Consider the following 17130-nt stretch of genomic DNA (forward strand, 5'->3'; position numbering starts at 1 on the left):
GGAGAGGAATGAGCTTCACAAGGGTAGGGCTGACAGGGCTCCAGCTCGGGACTATCCTCTCTCTGTCAAAAGGAGCCAGCCCCCAATGAAATAGCTGGCTTGCGGGCACGCAAAGATTCCAGCTCACAGGGAGGGGACAAACAGGAAAGTGCAGAAAATAAATGCCGCATGGGTACAGATACTGTCTCGAGCCGCCCCTGCAAGTTAAATTCTTGTTTCTGGTATAATAGTCCCCCAGACCCTGTTCATTCCATAAAGTTCACTCATCTCCGTTGTCGAGGTATGGCTCAAAAGCGAGATGCCATATGAAGCTTTACTGTGAGAAATACAGTCGGATCCCGTTTTAACGAATTCCATTATAGCGAAAATCTCGTTTTAACGAACACTTTTCCAATCCCCCAAATAAGTTTACATAGGAACAATGCTAGGTATGGAATTCCTTTCCAACGAAATTTCGTTATAACGAAGTGATTCTTCCGGTCTCTTGGCGTTCGTTATAATGGGATTCGACTGTATTTCACAGAGTCTAATATAGTCTACGCATTCGCTCATTTTTCCAGTTTTTATGAATTTTTAAAGTCTCTACGGACTTTTTACCCCAAACCTGTAGTATTTAGTAGTACAGTCGAATCCCGTTATAACGAACGCCAAGATACCGAAGGAATCAGTTCGTTATAAAGGAATTTCAGGTTGTTTGTATTGTTCCTATGTACACTTATTTGAGGGATTAGAAAAGTGTTCGTTAAAACGACATTTTCGCTACAACGGTATTCGTTAAAACGGGATTCGACTGTACTAATTATGTTAAATAAAATTCTACCCAAACTGTGAGGGTTGCAAGGGATTATGGGAATGAGAATAAGACAAAAAAAAAAATGCCCTGATAAGTGTCTTCGATTTTTTTCTTTCCTTGCTCCTCTGCACCCCTTGCACACCCTCGCTTAAGCCGCCCCTAATCACATGATTGGGTAGGAGAAAACCGCAAAAGAAAGAAGTCAGAGGAGCAAGGAAAGAAAAAAAAAAATCAAAAAAGACACTTATCAGGGTATTTTTATTCTCATTTTCATTCCCATAATCCCTTGCAACCCTCACAGAGAGAGTTTGGGTAGAATTTTATTTAACACACACACACACACAGTATATATACAGTCAAACCTCGTTAATGAGTCACTCTTGGGAGAGCAAAAATATGACTTGATATGCGGAGTGACTCATTAAACGGAGTAAGCCATAGCTGTGCCATTTCCTGCCTGAAGATAATAGGGACTTCCAAAAAGTGATCCGGTAAGCGGAGTGACGTGTTAACCGGGTGACGCACTAACGAGGTTTGACTGTATATACTACTAAATACTATAGGGTGGGCAAAAAATCCGTAGAAACTTTAAAAATTCATAAAAACCGGAAAAATAACCGAAATAAAAAACGGTTATCAGGGTTAGCCATCGCTAGGTCACGGGGACTTTTTTAAGACAGAAAAAAAAAAAAGATAAAAACTTAAAAACAGTCGGTAGGTGGCGCTGACGTAAACAATGCAAAGAAAAGATACATTTAGATAACGAACAGAATGCCTGCAAATTGTTTATGACAGTAGTATGTGTTTCCACACGACCAACACCACCACGATCTCCCTGTTAAAAAGTCTCGGCCACAGAGAGCAACAGGCCTACAAACGGTACAAATATCCAATCATTACACCTCACCCACTTCGGTTCTGAAATACAAATGTCAGCACTCAAAAATCAGATACGACACTAGATGCGCACCCAGAAGACTGTTAGATATACACACTCACACTTTCGGCACAACTCACTCGGTAGTAAATTGCTTATGGCGATAGACCTGAGTTGTGTTCGAGTTTAAAGAGAGAAAAAAAAAAAGGTCCATTTTTAAGTGATCTGAAATTTGTGCCGTGAGCCATTTAAGTGATCTAGAACCGCACCACGAGTTACTTAAGTGATTTGAAAATGTGCAGCGGGACACTTGAGTGATCTGTAACTGTGCCGCGGGTCACTTGAATACAAATACGACGGCCACAGCAGGCAAAACGTCCTAATGTGCTGATGAAAAAATGATCTGAAATATGCTACGGGATGCTTAAGTGCTGTGGGACTCTTCCGCGGGTCACTTGAGTGATCTGAAACTGCGCTGTGGGTCACATAAGTAATCTGAAATGTGCTGCGGACGACTTTTGGGATCTGGAGTCATATTGCGGGTCACTTAAATAATCTGTAAATAAGTCACGAGTTGCTTAAATGATCTGGAACTGAGCTTCGTGCCACTTGAGTGCTCTGGAACTGTGCCGATGTGCACTCTGCTCAAGTGATCTGGAACGAGCTTCGTGCCACTTGAGTGCTCTAGAACTGTGCCGATGTGCACTCTGCTCAAGTGATCTGGAACGAGCTTCGTGCCACTTGAGTGCTCTGGAACTATGCCGATGTGCACTCTGCTCAAGTGATCTGGAACGAGCTTCGTGCCACTTGAGTGCTCTGGAACTATGCCGATGTGCACTCTGCTCAAGTGATCTGGAACGTGCCGATGTGCACTCTGCTCAAGTGATCTGGAACGTGCCGAGTATTTCATTTTTACAGAATCGGGTTAGAGGTTGCGGGCTACATCACATGTCTTCAAGAGCCACATTTGGCCCGCGGGTCATGTGTATTCCGTAAAATATACACAATTCGTTTCAAAAAAAGAAAAAAAAAAAATTATCAAGTCATCCCAGAAACGTGTCGGCCCAGTTCGTGAAATCATAAACTTGGGGGAAACCTCCAACCTCACAGTACAGCTGTGATTTTTGCATTTCCTTAGACGTCCATGTTGGACTTCATCCTCAGTGAAAACTATTCATAACGTTTCGAGCAAAGCCGTGAGGATGACCTGGACAGAAGCCTGTACAGGATGTCTTCACGGTCCGATAGCCAAGAAGAAGAAGATCTCAGTCCGGAAGAGTCTTGTAAGGGGACGGGGGAAGGGATATATAAGATCTTGACTCAGTTAAACTCATTCCTATAAAAACCTTCGTCCTCCATCTTTTACTAGCTTCAGTTCCGATCTGAGAAATAAAAGACGCTTTAGGAGAGTTGGAAAAAACCTTATCCTTGTTCAAGATCTTTCTGTGGAACCCCCCCCCCCCTTTCCGTATGCGCACACATACAGATATGAGTATTCTCTGCCAGGGTGTTATATTGCATAGGTTCTGGTTGCGTCACTTTTTAAGATTTTTTTTTTAAAAACCCATTGTGTGTAAACGTTGGGAACGCTTCACGTAGATACCACCAGATATATTCCAAGGGGTTCTCAAAAATGTTCAGTAATTGTTGGTGAATAGGTAAGAGGTATTCGAGTGTGAAGTACAGGGTGTTCTGTTAATGGACTGACAGACTCAGAGGGTTGTTAGTAGGCATCAAGAGGAACAAAAATTGCAATGGAACATGGTATCGCAAACCACGTTGAGAATCGCGAAAGACGCCATGCAGGTTTCGGCGTCACGCTGGAACGGCAAAAAGTACAATGACAACAACTACGAAAAAATTTACATTGATTTATTATTACGAGAGTTGTTGGAAGTGGCGGCCGCTGACGTCATTACACAGTCTACAACAGCGGTTCTCAACCTTCTTTGACTCGCGGAGCCCTTTCTGGTATGTAATTTGTATTGCGGAGCCTCGTAGGCCTATTTTCTATTTATTCTCATCAAAGTTACTGATTTATTTGTATTATTTAAAATATTTATATATTTTTTTCAAATTTACTGGGTTTTTTATTTTTCTCGAGCTGCCACGGAGCCCCGGTTGAGAACCGCTTGTCTACAACATCGTTTCCCAACCTTTTTTGTCCCATCGCCCCTTTCTCTTCAGAAATTCTTTTCTACATCGCCCCCCAGTGCGATCTAACCCATAGGATCCTATGTTATACCCGTAGCTTCTACCGCCCCCCTGGAAGTTTCCATCGCCCCCAAGGGGACGTTAACGCCCACATTGGGAATCACTGGTCAGGGCCGTCTTAAGAGCATCATGGGCCAAGTGATTTTTCTGAGGCCCTATCTGACAAATTTTCAAAAATTTCAACCTGTTCTAATTTCTCTGAGGCCCCTCTTCCCTTGAGGCCCCCGGGCCGTGCCCGGGTGAGCCCATGCGTTAAGACGGCACTGTCACTGGTCCACAACGACGTGGAAACGATTGGACGCGCTCGAAGATACCAGGTATGCTTTTGATTCCTGATGCAGCGAAGACTATCCGTGATAAGAGATCCTCCGGTGTGCGTCCATCGCCACATCTGCTCGACCGTAAATCAGATGCATATCAGTGTATTCCTCGTTCGTGTAGTCAGCCATCACGATGCTCATTGAAACAGACAACTAACTGCTACACGTGCTTACTACCACAATAGCGCTAATTTACGTCGCCAGAAGCGCGTGATCCCACCCCAGCGCATGCGTTTCGCGACGCTGCTTACGTCAGATATGGCGAGCGAACCCACGAACGCATTCAGCGATCAACCGACATCCGCCTTTTGTCTCCTCTGGACTCAGAGCCTGCATGCGTTTTTCGCAATTTTCACCCTCTCAACGTGGTTTGCGACACCATGTTCCATTGCAATTTTTGTTCCTCTTGATGCCTACCAACAACCCTCTGAGTTTGTCGGTCCATTAACAGAATATCCTGTATAAGTATACTATTCCGAGAGAGGCTGAAGGTGTGTTTTGTCAGTGTCATCTACAGCTAAATGGCGATCTCTAGCTACAGGTGACCCTCGTTAAAGTTATACTGAAGGTTCCACCGAAAATTTTCACGTTAAGGGGCCTTTAAAGTGTTGCGTCAGCAGATTTTTTTGCCATTTTTGACCCCCTCCCTTTGTCAGCAAAACTCGGAAGGGGGGGGGGGGGTATGGCACGAGCCCTCTCTATGCACCCCTCAGACAATAAAGAAATTGTTTTTTGACGCAAAAAATATTTAAAAGAAAATTAAAATTTTTCGGAAGAAATTTCATTTATGTTGTTGTACTCAATTTCTGTTAATTTCAATGCTGTTTGAAGGCCAAGAACTCAAAATTTCTCTTTAAGAAATTCATTGCGACGCACTGTCTAAGCCATATACAGCAAAAAGTCCGTAGAAACTTTGAAAATTCATAAAAACCCGAAAAATGCCCGAAACAAAAAACAGTTTTCAGGGTTAGCATCCCTAGGTCACGGGAATTTTTTTTAAGACAAAGAAAAACAAATAACTCACAAAACAGCCAATAGGTGACGCTGACACACACACACAAGTCAAAGAAAATACACGCAAACAACGATCAGAATGCTTCAAATCGTTTTATTGCAGCAGTATGTGTTGCACATGGCCACCACCAAACCGGAACACGATTCCCACTCTGTCCCCAAAGGGGATATAAGCGGTCAAGAAGTCATGCTGGAAGAAGCCTTTCAGCATCCAGGCTGGGAGAGCCACCACGCAGAGGTCGTAACAGCAGTAACCAACCCCCAGAACAATCCAAAAAGCTAGCGCAAAGTGACGTCTGACGTCACTTCTACAGGGAAAGAAGAAAAAAAAAACACATTACAATGACATGTTGCTACAAAAATCTGAAAATTACGGAAGCGGAAAAAATCACACACAATGTTCATCAATATGATACGGAGCAAAAGGTAGGATAACCGATATTACATTGATACAGGTAACGGATTTATATCGATTACAGATACTTACGCAGCAATAACATGCCTCCACGAGATATAATACAGATGGGGCAGAGGAAATCATTACCAACATCAGCGTCCATCAATACGATGCGATGCGTCAGTGTTACACAATAATATTCACGTGTGTAGGATAAAACATGTTGCAAAGGAAAAAAATATACACAAAATAAACATGTTGCCATAGAAATACGATGATGTAATAATTCATGTGATATGAAAAGGATATGGCATCGGAATATCAATGTCCATCTGCTTTGCATGACCACCACAAGGGGGATAACACATTTCAGGCGAGTCACAAATCCAGTAACGGCCAGAGTGCAGCAGGTCCACATACACGGTTTGCAACGGTGAACTGATTGTGGATTAGGAGCGCAAGTTCTTATATAACCGTCTCGTTTGAATATTTCCACCGACGTTGCTAGTACCAGCGCAACCTATCGACTGTTTTTTGAGTTATTTTTTTTCCTGTCTTAAAAAAAATTCCCGTGACCTGGCGGTGCTAACCCTGCGCAAACCGTTTTCTAGTTCGGTCTATTTTTCCGGTTTTTATGAATTTTTAAAGTTTCTATGGACGTTTTTGCCCACCCTGTATATGCTAAACCCATGACCCGCGGATCAAATGTGACCCTCGGGATTATCTGATGTGGCCCGCCACCTCGAACCTAATTTTGTAAAAATGAACTACGCGGCGCATTTACAGATAGCTTAACTGACCCGTGACGCAATATCAGAGCATTTAAGCGACCCGTGGCACATTTTCAGATCGCTCAAGTGACCCGTGGCACATTTTCAGGTCGCTCAAGTGACTTGCGACACATTTATAGATCACTTGAGTGACAGGGACTCGTCACCATTTCATTTTTGATCACAACTAATAATTCATCTCGTAATTTCTCTGAAATCACCATCATAAGAAAACGGAGCGAGATTATCACGGGAGAGAACGACGCCAAATCTCCCCCTACAGGTAAAATAAGAAAAGTATAGTTCTCCTCGACAAAAGTTGTAATCGATTATACAACACACTGCCTAGGCTCTCTCTCTTCTATCCCTTCTGTAAATTCTTAAAGCCTCATATGCCACCCTTGCTGTCATATCTGATTACCCCGTTTTCGTTCTCTCTCTCTGTCTTCTTTCTGTTTCTGAACTGCATCTGCACCCACCACCATCGCGATATTCACCCGAAGAGAGCCTTCCCTTTCTTTCTTGTGCGGTTCATTCATCAAAATGCCGCGTGTAAGGGATTCGGATCCCGGGATATGGTTTTTTTTTTCTTTTTGCTTTTCTTTTTAGGGCCTTTAATTGAAAACACATGCGGTGTGCGAAATGAAAACGTTTGATCGGCGACATCTTCTTCCCTCGCTCTCAAACAAACCACACGTGAGAGAATCGAGGAGCACTTTCTCTCACGGGTCCATTCCGTACGTGGACCTCTTAGTGAGAACCCCGTAGGTTCTACATCATACGAATATATTCTTGCCCTAATTTTTTTTTTATTATGCCGTTTGATTTGATTTAAAATTAATCGGAGTGTCTTGACACACGTGTGAATTTTTTCTCTCCAAACCAACCCCTTGAGAAGTTAGTGTCATTGAATAGTCTTAGTTAGTATTTTAATCTGAGGTCATATGGTTTCTATGGGGTCCTGTGATAGTCTAAAACGGGGGGGGGAGGAGGAGGAGGGGGTTACTCCCCAGCATGGTCCAGCCCACACGGGTAACGTGCATACATCCTGGAAGGGACAGAACCCAGGCCCTGGTCTGACAGTCTAAAACAGCGGTGTTCGGTCTTTCAGACATTGTGGGTCAAATTCTAACTTCCCATGATCGGGAAGTTAGCCACCACACCGTCACATAATGGTATTCATAATTGTAAGATAGGGAATCCATTCACAAGAACTTAATTAACGTGTAGTGGTGTCTTTAACAGATTGGCCAAACACGGTCTACGCATCTGTTTGTTCTGAAATCGTTTATTTTACCAATTCTGAAATTCATTTTTGATCAATTACTTCCTTTAATAATTCCGAAATTATTTCTTTCATTAATTCTGCAATTATTTCTGTCACTAGTTCTGAAAATGTTACTTTCAAAAGTTCTGAAATTATTTCCCTCACTAACGACCCAGTTAATGAATCCGATGCACAGCGTTAATGGTTGTTGAATGCAAGCTTCATCGATTTATATATATATATTTTTCATTTTAATCGACTTTCAGTGTTTTTCAGTTATTTCTTAAAACTAATCGGTGGGCCACTTCGAAGACCTCCTAGAGCCACATTTGACACCCGTGTACCATGCGTTGAAGACTCCTGATCTCAAAGGAGCCACTAACTAACCATGTGATGGCTCGGTCCATATCCTACGGGAATTCTAACCGAAGAGCCATCACCGGGAAACATATTTCCAATATGTTTAAAATGCAAAATGAAAAAATACGCATATGATAATCTCTTTCATCTCGATCACATCCTAGCAGTTCTACGATTTGATCCTTTATCTCCTCTGGCATTGCCCCTGGCAAATTTTCCCTAGCAAAAAAAAGCGGATTATGCTGCTATTATCTCTCATCGATCTGGAGAAACAGAGGATACAACCATTGCTGATCTGGCTGTCGGACACACATTCTAAAATTTCCAAATTTTTCAAAGACACAAATAAAACAAAAATGTGTGCATCTCACAGATAACCCAATCACACATGGAATATCAGAGATGCAATATACGCTACCAGAACGTATACTAAAATGAAGAGCCAAAAAAACTGGTACAGGCATGCGTATGCAAATAAAGAGATATGGAACCAATCAGAGTACGGCGCTGCGGTCGGCAACGCCTATATAAAGTGTCTGGCATAGTTGGCACAACAAGTGTCTGGCATAGTTGTTAGATCGGTTACTGCTGCTACAATGGCAGGTTATCGAGATTTAAGTGAGTTTGAACGTGGTGTTATAGTCGGCGCACGAGAGATGGGACATAGCATCTCCGAGGTAGCGATGAAATTTGGATTTTCACGTACGACTATTTCACGAGTGTACCGTGAATATCGGGAATCCGGTAAAAAATTGAATCTATAATTTAAATAAAATTTAAAATTTAATAAAATTTAAATCATCGCTGCGGCCGGAAAAAGATCATGCAACAACGGGACCAACGACGACTGACGAGAATCATTAAACGTGACAGACGTGCAACCCTTCCGCAAATTGCTGCAGATTTCAATGCTGGGCCATCAACAAGTGTCAGCGTGCGAACCATTCCACGAAACATCGTCGATATGGGCTTTCGGAGCCGAAGGCCCACTCGCGTACCCTTGATGACTGCACGACACAAAGCTTTACGCCTCGCCTGGGCCCGACAACACCGACATTGGACTGTTGAGGACTAGAAACACGTTGCCTGGTCTGACGAGTCTCGGTTCCAATTGCTTCGAGCTGATGGACGTGTACGGGTATGGAAACAACCTCATGAATCCATGGACCCTACATGTCAACAGGGGACTGTTCAAGCTGGTGGAGGCTCTGTGATGGTATGGGGCGAGTGCAGTTGGCGTGATATGGGACCCCTGATACGTCTAGATACGACTCTGACAGGTGACAGGTACGTAAGCATCCTGTCTGATCACCTGCAACCATTCATGCCCATTGTGCATTCCGACGGACTTGGACAATATCAGCAGGACAATGGGACACACCGCACGTCCAGAATTGCTACAAAGTGGCTCCAGGAACACTCTTCTGACTTTAGACACTTCCGCTAGCCACCTAAATCCCCAGACATTAACATTATTGAACATATCTGGGATGCCTTGCAACGTGCTGTTCAGAAGAGATCTCCACCCTCTCTTATTCCTACGGATATATGGACAGCCCTGCAGGATTCATGGTGTCAATTACCTCCAGCACTACTTCAGACATTAGTCGAGTCCATGGCACGTCGTGTTGCGGCACTTCTGCGGGCTCGCGGGGGCCCTACACGATATTAGACCGGTGGACCAGTTCTTTTGGCTCTTCAGTGTATAATATAGAGATTATTGAATTCTGATCCTTTTGTTAGTCTATTTGCTACGAGTAATAAGCGGCGAGTAATCTGATAAGATTGAAGTCGTGGGATGTTCCCGAGTCTGGAGGTGTAGGCTAGCAGAAGGTCTAGTCTTGGTGTCTCATATGTGCGTAGTGCATATGGGTCTCCATGGAATTTATAAGGTTTCCATATTTTTTTAGTGAGGACAATAATTTGTTTCTTCCATATGTTCATGTAAGATGGATTTATTTGTGGAAAATGAGCATCTCTGGTGTACGGACACTGTGTGAAATAGTGCAGTATGTTGTCCTTTACCGCCACAGTTACAGAATTTGTTGTTGGAGAGTCCGAAGAGCGTTTTAAATAAATTGGCAACTGGCCGTGTTCTGAAAGAAAAATTGTCTTGTCACGTGACCAGACTTTATTCATAGTCTGAACTTGTGGAACTACCTTTTGAACCTCCGCTGGAGTGTCCGAATCATTCCCCTTTGCCATCTGTTCCTAAGCCAATCTTCTAATATTTTTTGGCAAAGGATTTCGGTAATGGAAAGTCTGTTAGCAATGGGGGAAGCTTAGTCGCATCTTCAGCTGCAGCGTCGGCAGCATCATTTCCAAAGTTGTTCTGATGAGATTTTATCCAGGCAACATGGAGGTGAGAGTTATTAATTAAGAGGTTTCGGATTTGGTGTACTAATTGATGAGGAGACCCCTGGTGTGTGGATGATCCCACCAGGAGGAACCATCGCTCCCCCAAACCTGCACGATACCCTTGGTGTCAGGCTGGGGGGGGGGCCCACCGAGAAGACGCACCGCTCCCCATTTCCGGAGAAAGCCCTTGGTGTCTGGATGGGCCCCACCAAGAGGAATTATACTCAACAACAAAATCCTCCCCACAGTCAAGACTTATATTCTTTGTAAATATCTTCATATAATCTGGAATGTGCATAGGGCCTGCGATGGGCTGTTTCCACAGCTCCCGCAGCTGGTGCCCATTTTTTGTATGTACCGATTTTGAATTCACTAAACAGTCCCGGGAGGTGAGCGAGCAGAGGGATACCCACTGAGTAACCCTGATGGAATGGTCTGGGGAATCAGATGCCTGGAGGGGCGTTGCCCATGCAGGTATCTGAGGCTCCGGAGTGTGATGGAAGCCTTCTCCCGCTTCAACCCACCCCCTGGGGGGTAGTAGGCAGTAAGTCATCCTTTGACAGGCCTGGGTTGAAGTCGGATGTACCATGTACTAATTGATGCCTGGATTTACTGTCATGAAGTGCTCTGGTGCTTGCCTGGCTGTCGGTGAAAACTGTAATGTGAGATTGTGCGTTTTTGAATCTGCCGAAAGCGTGCAAAACGGCAATGAGTTATGCTTGAAAAACAGAATTATTATCATTCAGTCTGATGCTCCAAGTGCAGAGGATCTTGTTGCTCTTTGCAACGATGAATGCTGCCACGGTCCATTTTAGTTTGTAATTTTCTCTCTGCCGCAAACCGCATTGAAATATCTTCTGTTGTTGAATATTACAAGCTCGGAAACCTAACTTTACAGCGACACAATATTTAATAATGGGATCTTAAAAATAGCGCAATATTTTTTCTAGATAATCTGTTCTGATTGCATCGATCCGTCGCAAGAACGGGGTTTCTGGGATTGATTAAAAGGAGGCATTGGTGACATTCATTTGGGGGAGGTGGGAAGGAGAGCACAGAGAGCTATGAAGTACAAAACTGAATCTAACGAAATAAAAATTTCAAGGGAAATATGGCGGGGAATAAAGCGTGACAACTTTCAGATCTCAGCTAAACTACCCTTCCGTCCGAGTGGCGTGGTGGTAAGATGCTTGTCTACCACCGTGAAAGTGGCTGTCAGGTTCGAGCCGGGGAAAGAATATATTTTCCCCTAAGGAGCTTCAGGTGACCATCGATAGATGGCACCTTCATTTCCTACCTAATTTGTCAAAGACAGAAAATTGCAATACGGTCGGTGTTTGGTGTATGTGTGTGTATAAAGTAGTAGCTAAACTACCCACATAGGACCGGGGTGAATATAAAAGACGGGTCTACCCAGTGACATACATAGGATTAACTTTTGAAGAGGTGGGGGGAGGCACACCGTATTTGTTCCAGAGCTCTACGTTAGAGACATTGAAAACATTTGAGATTGGTTAAGATATCATATAAATGAGATGCTTTCGATGCGTTAATCATTTTACAAAGTTATTTGAAAACATTTTTAGTTTTTGATCGTTTTGTGGGGGCACCGACTCTCTATGGGACCACCCAGGCATATCCCAAGAGACTCATGTTCACAGCACCTGATGATCATGTAGACTCATGTTCTACATGATCTGATTATATGATGTACCAAAGTATGTGAATATGTAAGCTGTTGTTTTTAGCTTCCCCAGCTGTGTAAAGCTCCTTCCCAAGAAAATTACTTTGCCCTGAAGGGCCCCATAATGTTTCAGACTGCAATGCATTGAACCCTCACATGAGGGAAAGCTCACTGAACTCTAGCCCAGGCGTTTATAATTATCAAAATTTGAATGAATAAATTCGATCTCCAGATTCCTGGGGTACTACATAATCGTACATGCACCTCGTACACATTCCTCTAAGGAATTTTTTCTATCGAGTTGGTACATGCCGCAATGTGCATGCCGGAATGTATGCGTACGTGTTGTGAACCTAAAGCGAAGCGTGTTTCTGTTTAATGCTTGTTATGTGTAGTGCTGCCATCAATTTTTCTAACTATTAGTGAAGTGTAATGGTTGAATAATTGTATCATTATGGGCCTATTGCTCTCTGTGGCGAGACTTCAACGGTGAGATCAACTCGCATTCACGTTTCGAGAACCACAGAAAATCAACTTCAGCCGATCATCACTGTGACGACGAAGGGGTTCGAACTAGGGTCCTCGCGATGCGCCTTCGACAAAATGTGTGTGAGGAGGAATGTGTATTCCTCTACGGAATTCCTAACGAATCGGCGCATGCCGGATTGTGTGTTCTGAGTGTATGCTTAGCCCTAACGTATTTACGTTTCGCTTGTTTCGTGTTCATGCTGCCATCTGGCTTGCATTTTCTGAAGTAAAAAGATGGAAATGCTTGAATTTTCGTGTTTTGTTAGCATCGCGTTGTAGGCCTGCCTGCCTACTCTCTGCGGAAAGACTTTTTCAAATGGGAGACCGGCTCACACACATTCGTGCCTCGAAGCTGACAAAACCGCAGGAAACCAACTTCGGCCGATCGCCAGTGTGCCGTCAACGGGATTCGAAACCTGGATCCTCGGGACGAGAGTCCAGCGTGATGCCCACACGACCACACAGTGGCCCGGCAAAACACTGCAAGAGGATCCGGGTTCAGTATCGGTTAGAGACAGAAAACTTATGGAAAAAAGAAGAAAACTTCAAGACAGAAGAAAATTTCATCCCGGCACTAATTTTGTCCATAAGGTTTCTTTCCTTGATGTCAACATTTAAACTCTTCAACCTATTTGTTATTCGTGTTTGCTCTACCACTTCTGTTCCGTAGAATTTAAATATGTTGCCACTTACTGTGAAAAAATGCATTTCTTATCCAGTCTAGAGAGAAATGTTGTGCTAAGAGTGTGAAAATTCGTTATAAAACTAACTTGATTCTATTCCGATTGCAGTCGACAAGCTCAACACCACGTTTGGAGGAACGATTCCAAAGGGTGAAGACGTCCACGTCACCGACTTCCAGTACGAGTAAGTAACCGCTATATACAGCATACATACTCGACCCATAAGCCCGCGGGGCCGAATGTGGACCTCGGAGTCGTATTCGATCTTGCCCGCGACCTCTCAAACCTAATTTTGCAAAAATTAACTACGCGGTATCTTTATCCACTTTAAGTGACCCGCGAAAAATTTCCGCATCACTCGAGCGACCCACAGTATGTTTATAAATCACTTGTAAGTCATTCGCTGATTCGCAGCACGGTGTTCCAGAACACTTTAGTGTCCCACTGCACAGTTCCAGAGATCATTTGAGTGACCCGTGGTGCAGTTCAAAGTCATTTAAGAGTTACTCGCCGAACTGCCGATAAATGACGGCAAGGGAACTGAGGATAAATAAAGCTAAAGGAGCTGCAGGTAAATGAGAGTGAGAAAGCTGCAGGTAAATGAGAGTGAGGAAGCTGCAGGTAAATGAGAGTGAGGAAGCTGCCGATAAATGACGGCAAGGGATCTGTGAATAAGTGATGGCAAGGGAGCTGTGGATGATTGACGGCAAGAAACCTGTAGATAATGACGGCGAGGGATTTGTGAATAAGTGACGGCAAGGGAGCTTGAAATAATGATTGCAAGGAAGCTGCAAATGAATTAAGGTGAGGAAGCTTTTGATACACAAAACGGCAAGGGAGCTGCGGATGAATAATGAGCAGTAAATGATGGCTATAAGGATGTAAATGATATAGGATAAGGAAACCGAGTTAGAACGATGGCTGGTGCTGGGGCGTGTGTGTGTGGTAATTTGCCCTTGAAAAGCGAGGCATAAATGATTTTTATAAGATGGCCCGAAGAGCTTGATTCTCATTGCTAAACTGCAGCTTCAGCCGAAACGTGGACGATACCAATTTCTCATTTATTAGTAGGGAACCCCTACGCATGAGGCAACCCGCAGCACGACCTAAGGGACACCATTATATTGAAGTCCTGTAAGCCTGGTAGTAGGGTGGGGGTGGACCTGGAAGAGCAAGAATTTGCCCGATAGCCGATGTTGAGATGGTGCTGTCCTTTGGCCGATATATCATTTGTAAAAACTCCACTGTGTGAATAAAGGATAACTTGTTCCCACAGAGCGTAGTTTTTTTCTTCTTGATGCATGGTAACATGATATTTGGTATTTCGGTGAAGAAAAGGTTCAACATTTTTTTTCCCCTCAAACTCTTCCATCCTGCGTTCCGTTACGCCATCGTGATCAAAAGATTCCACCGCGATCAGCAATGGAATGTTGTATATACCACGCATTCCATCTTATTTCCCCGCTAACCTTGGAGAAAATTCCCAAGAGCCATAAAAAACAACCCAAGAAAATACAGGTGACAGACATTCTTGTTTCGCTCTGTACCACATTTGGCTTCCATTAAGTCACATTTGGCGGTGGAAAGAAAGAAAAAAAACATACTCGAAATGATGGTGATTATAAACTAATACTATCTTTTGAGGTTGTGATTAGCGATCTTTTGAGATCCACCTTCCAGCCACGGCAACACTCTCCGGTGATCGATACAACTCCGGGTTGAACCCTAGTGGGTTTTCAAACGTGTGGCACTCGCGCCCGTCATTGCCATGTGATCATTTGTCTAATACAGCAGAGGTCTTCAAACTTTCTCGAGTCGCGAGCACTGTGCCTATGCTTATCACCGAACAGAGAGAATCCCCCCCCCCTTATGGCAAGGGTGCTCAACCTTCAGGCGAGTGCGTTCCACTTCATTATTTTGAAAACGTGTTGCGGTCGCCAGTAATCTATGAATATATGCCGCGAGTTTTTTAAGTGATGTGTGCGGGCTGCTGAAGTGATCTGGAGCTGTGTCGTGGCCCGCTTGAATGATCTGTAGATGTATTGCGAGTCACTTTAGTGATCTACAAATGTGTCGCGGACCACTTGAGTGATATGTGAATGCGCTGCGGGTCACTTAGTTGATCTGTAAATATGTCGCTTAGTTCATTTTCACAAAATCAGAGTTTGAGGTTGCAGGCCACATCATATTACTCTGGAGGCTACATTATAGACACACGGGTTATGAGTTGAGCATGTGTTGTACCTTACGGCAACGTTTACATATGTAATGCTTGAAATCTGCATTTAATCGTATTTCTTGGATGCAATTTTTCACAGGGCATTTAGTTGAGTTGATCACACAAATGTTCGCGAGCACGGAATCTGGAATAAGCATTGAGTACTCTTGGTGCTCCAGGAAGGTGCTCGCGAGCAAATTCATGAAGACGGCTGATCTGCAGTTTCTTCGCGATCATTTTTGCTCACTGCTCTATTTACTTTGGTGATCATTTGACAGCGACATTTTTGTCCTAGCGACCATTTAAATATGGCTGCCTTGCTTTAGCGACGTTTAATTACGCCTGCCTTGCTTTAGCGACGTTTAATTACGCCTGCCTTGCTTTAGCGACGTTTAATTACGCCTGCCTTGCTTTAGCGACGTTTAATTATGCCTGCCTTGCTTTAGCGACGTTTAATTACGCCTGCCTTGCTCTAGTGACCATTTAAGAAATGTCTCTCTTGCTCTAGTGACCATTCAGTAATGCTTCCCTTGATTTTAAACCTTGAATTTTCAATTATTTAACTAGGCCCTAATTGCTTTTATGCCAGTCTATAACCATGCCGTCTTTGCTCTAGTGACCATTTAATCCGTAGGAGGTGTTTTCAAAGTATGCCCAGAGTGACAAGATCCTCTACACTTGGAGCATCAGACTGAATGATAATAATTCTGTTTTTCACACACACACAAGCAGAACTCATTACCATCTTGCACGTTTTCGGCGGATATAAAAACGCACAATCTCACATTACAGTATTCACCGACAGCCAGGCAAGCACCAGAGCACCTCGTAACAGTAAATCCCGACATCAATTTAGTACACAAAGTCCGAAATCTGTTTATTAACAACCCTCTTACCTCCATATGTTGCCTAGATAAAATCTCATCAGAACAACTTTGGAAATGATGCTGCCGACGCTGCAGCTGAGGATGCGACTAAGCTTCCCTATTGCTAACAGACTTTACCATAGACTAAAGATATATTATTCTTACTCTGTGGACTTTACATTACCGGAATCCTTTGCCAAAAAATATTAAAAAATTGGCTTAGGAACAGATGGCAAAGGGGAATGATTCGGACACTCGAGCGCAGGTTCAAAAGGTAGTTCCACAAGTTCAAACTATGAATAAAGTCTGGTCTCGTGACAAGACAATTTTTCTTTCCGAACACGGCCCGTTGCCAATTTATTTAAAACGCTCTTCGGACTCTCCAACAACAAATTCTGTAACTGTGGCGGTAAAGGACAACCTACTGCACAATTTCACACAGTGTCCGTACATCATTTTCCACAAATAAATCCATCTTACATAAACATATGGAAGAAACAAATCATTAGGTCGCAAGTCCTCACTAAAAAGGTTGAAAACCTTATAAATTCCATGGAGACCTTCTGTATATGCACATATGACACATTAAGACTAGACCTTCTGCTAGCCTACACCTCCAGACTCGACCACATCCCACGACTTCAATCCTATCAGATTACTCGCCGCCTATTACTCGAAGCAAATCCCAGATTAGACTAACAATGTGATTGGAATTGAATAATCTTTGTATTATGGTATACGCTCTTGTAGCGTATTTTGCATCTCTGATGACTAGCCATAT

At 43.5% G+C, this 17130-nt stretch overlaps 1 protein-coding gene across 2 annotated transcripts in view; it reads left to right on the forward strand.

Annotated features, from left to right (window-relative positions):
- LOC149071484 (uncharacterized) overlaps positions 1 to 17130 on the forward strand; it is a 33998-nt gene that overhangs the window by 15410 nt on the left and 1458 nt on the right. For both annotated transcript variants that reach the window (XM_089247854.1, XM_089247855.1), the window contains exon 3: positions 13374 to 13449. In XM_089247854.1, coding sequence (XP_089103980.1) covers positions 13374 to 13449 — 76 coding nt within the window. The remainder of the gene's footprint in view (positions 1 to 13373; positions 13450 to 17130) is intronic.

This window comes from Pholcus phalangioides, unplaced genomic scaffold (assembly GCF_987345545.1).
Source record: "Pholcus phalangioides strain wild (caught in Gottingen) unplaced genomic scaffold, Ppha-v1.0 ptg000018l_1, whole genome shotgun sequence".
Classification (NCBI taxonomy): Eukaryota; Metazoa; Arthropoda; class Arachnida; order Araneae; family Pholcidae; genus Pholcus; species Pholcus phalangioides.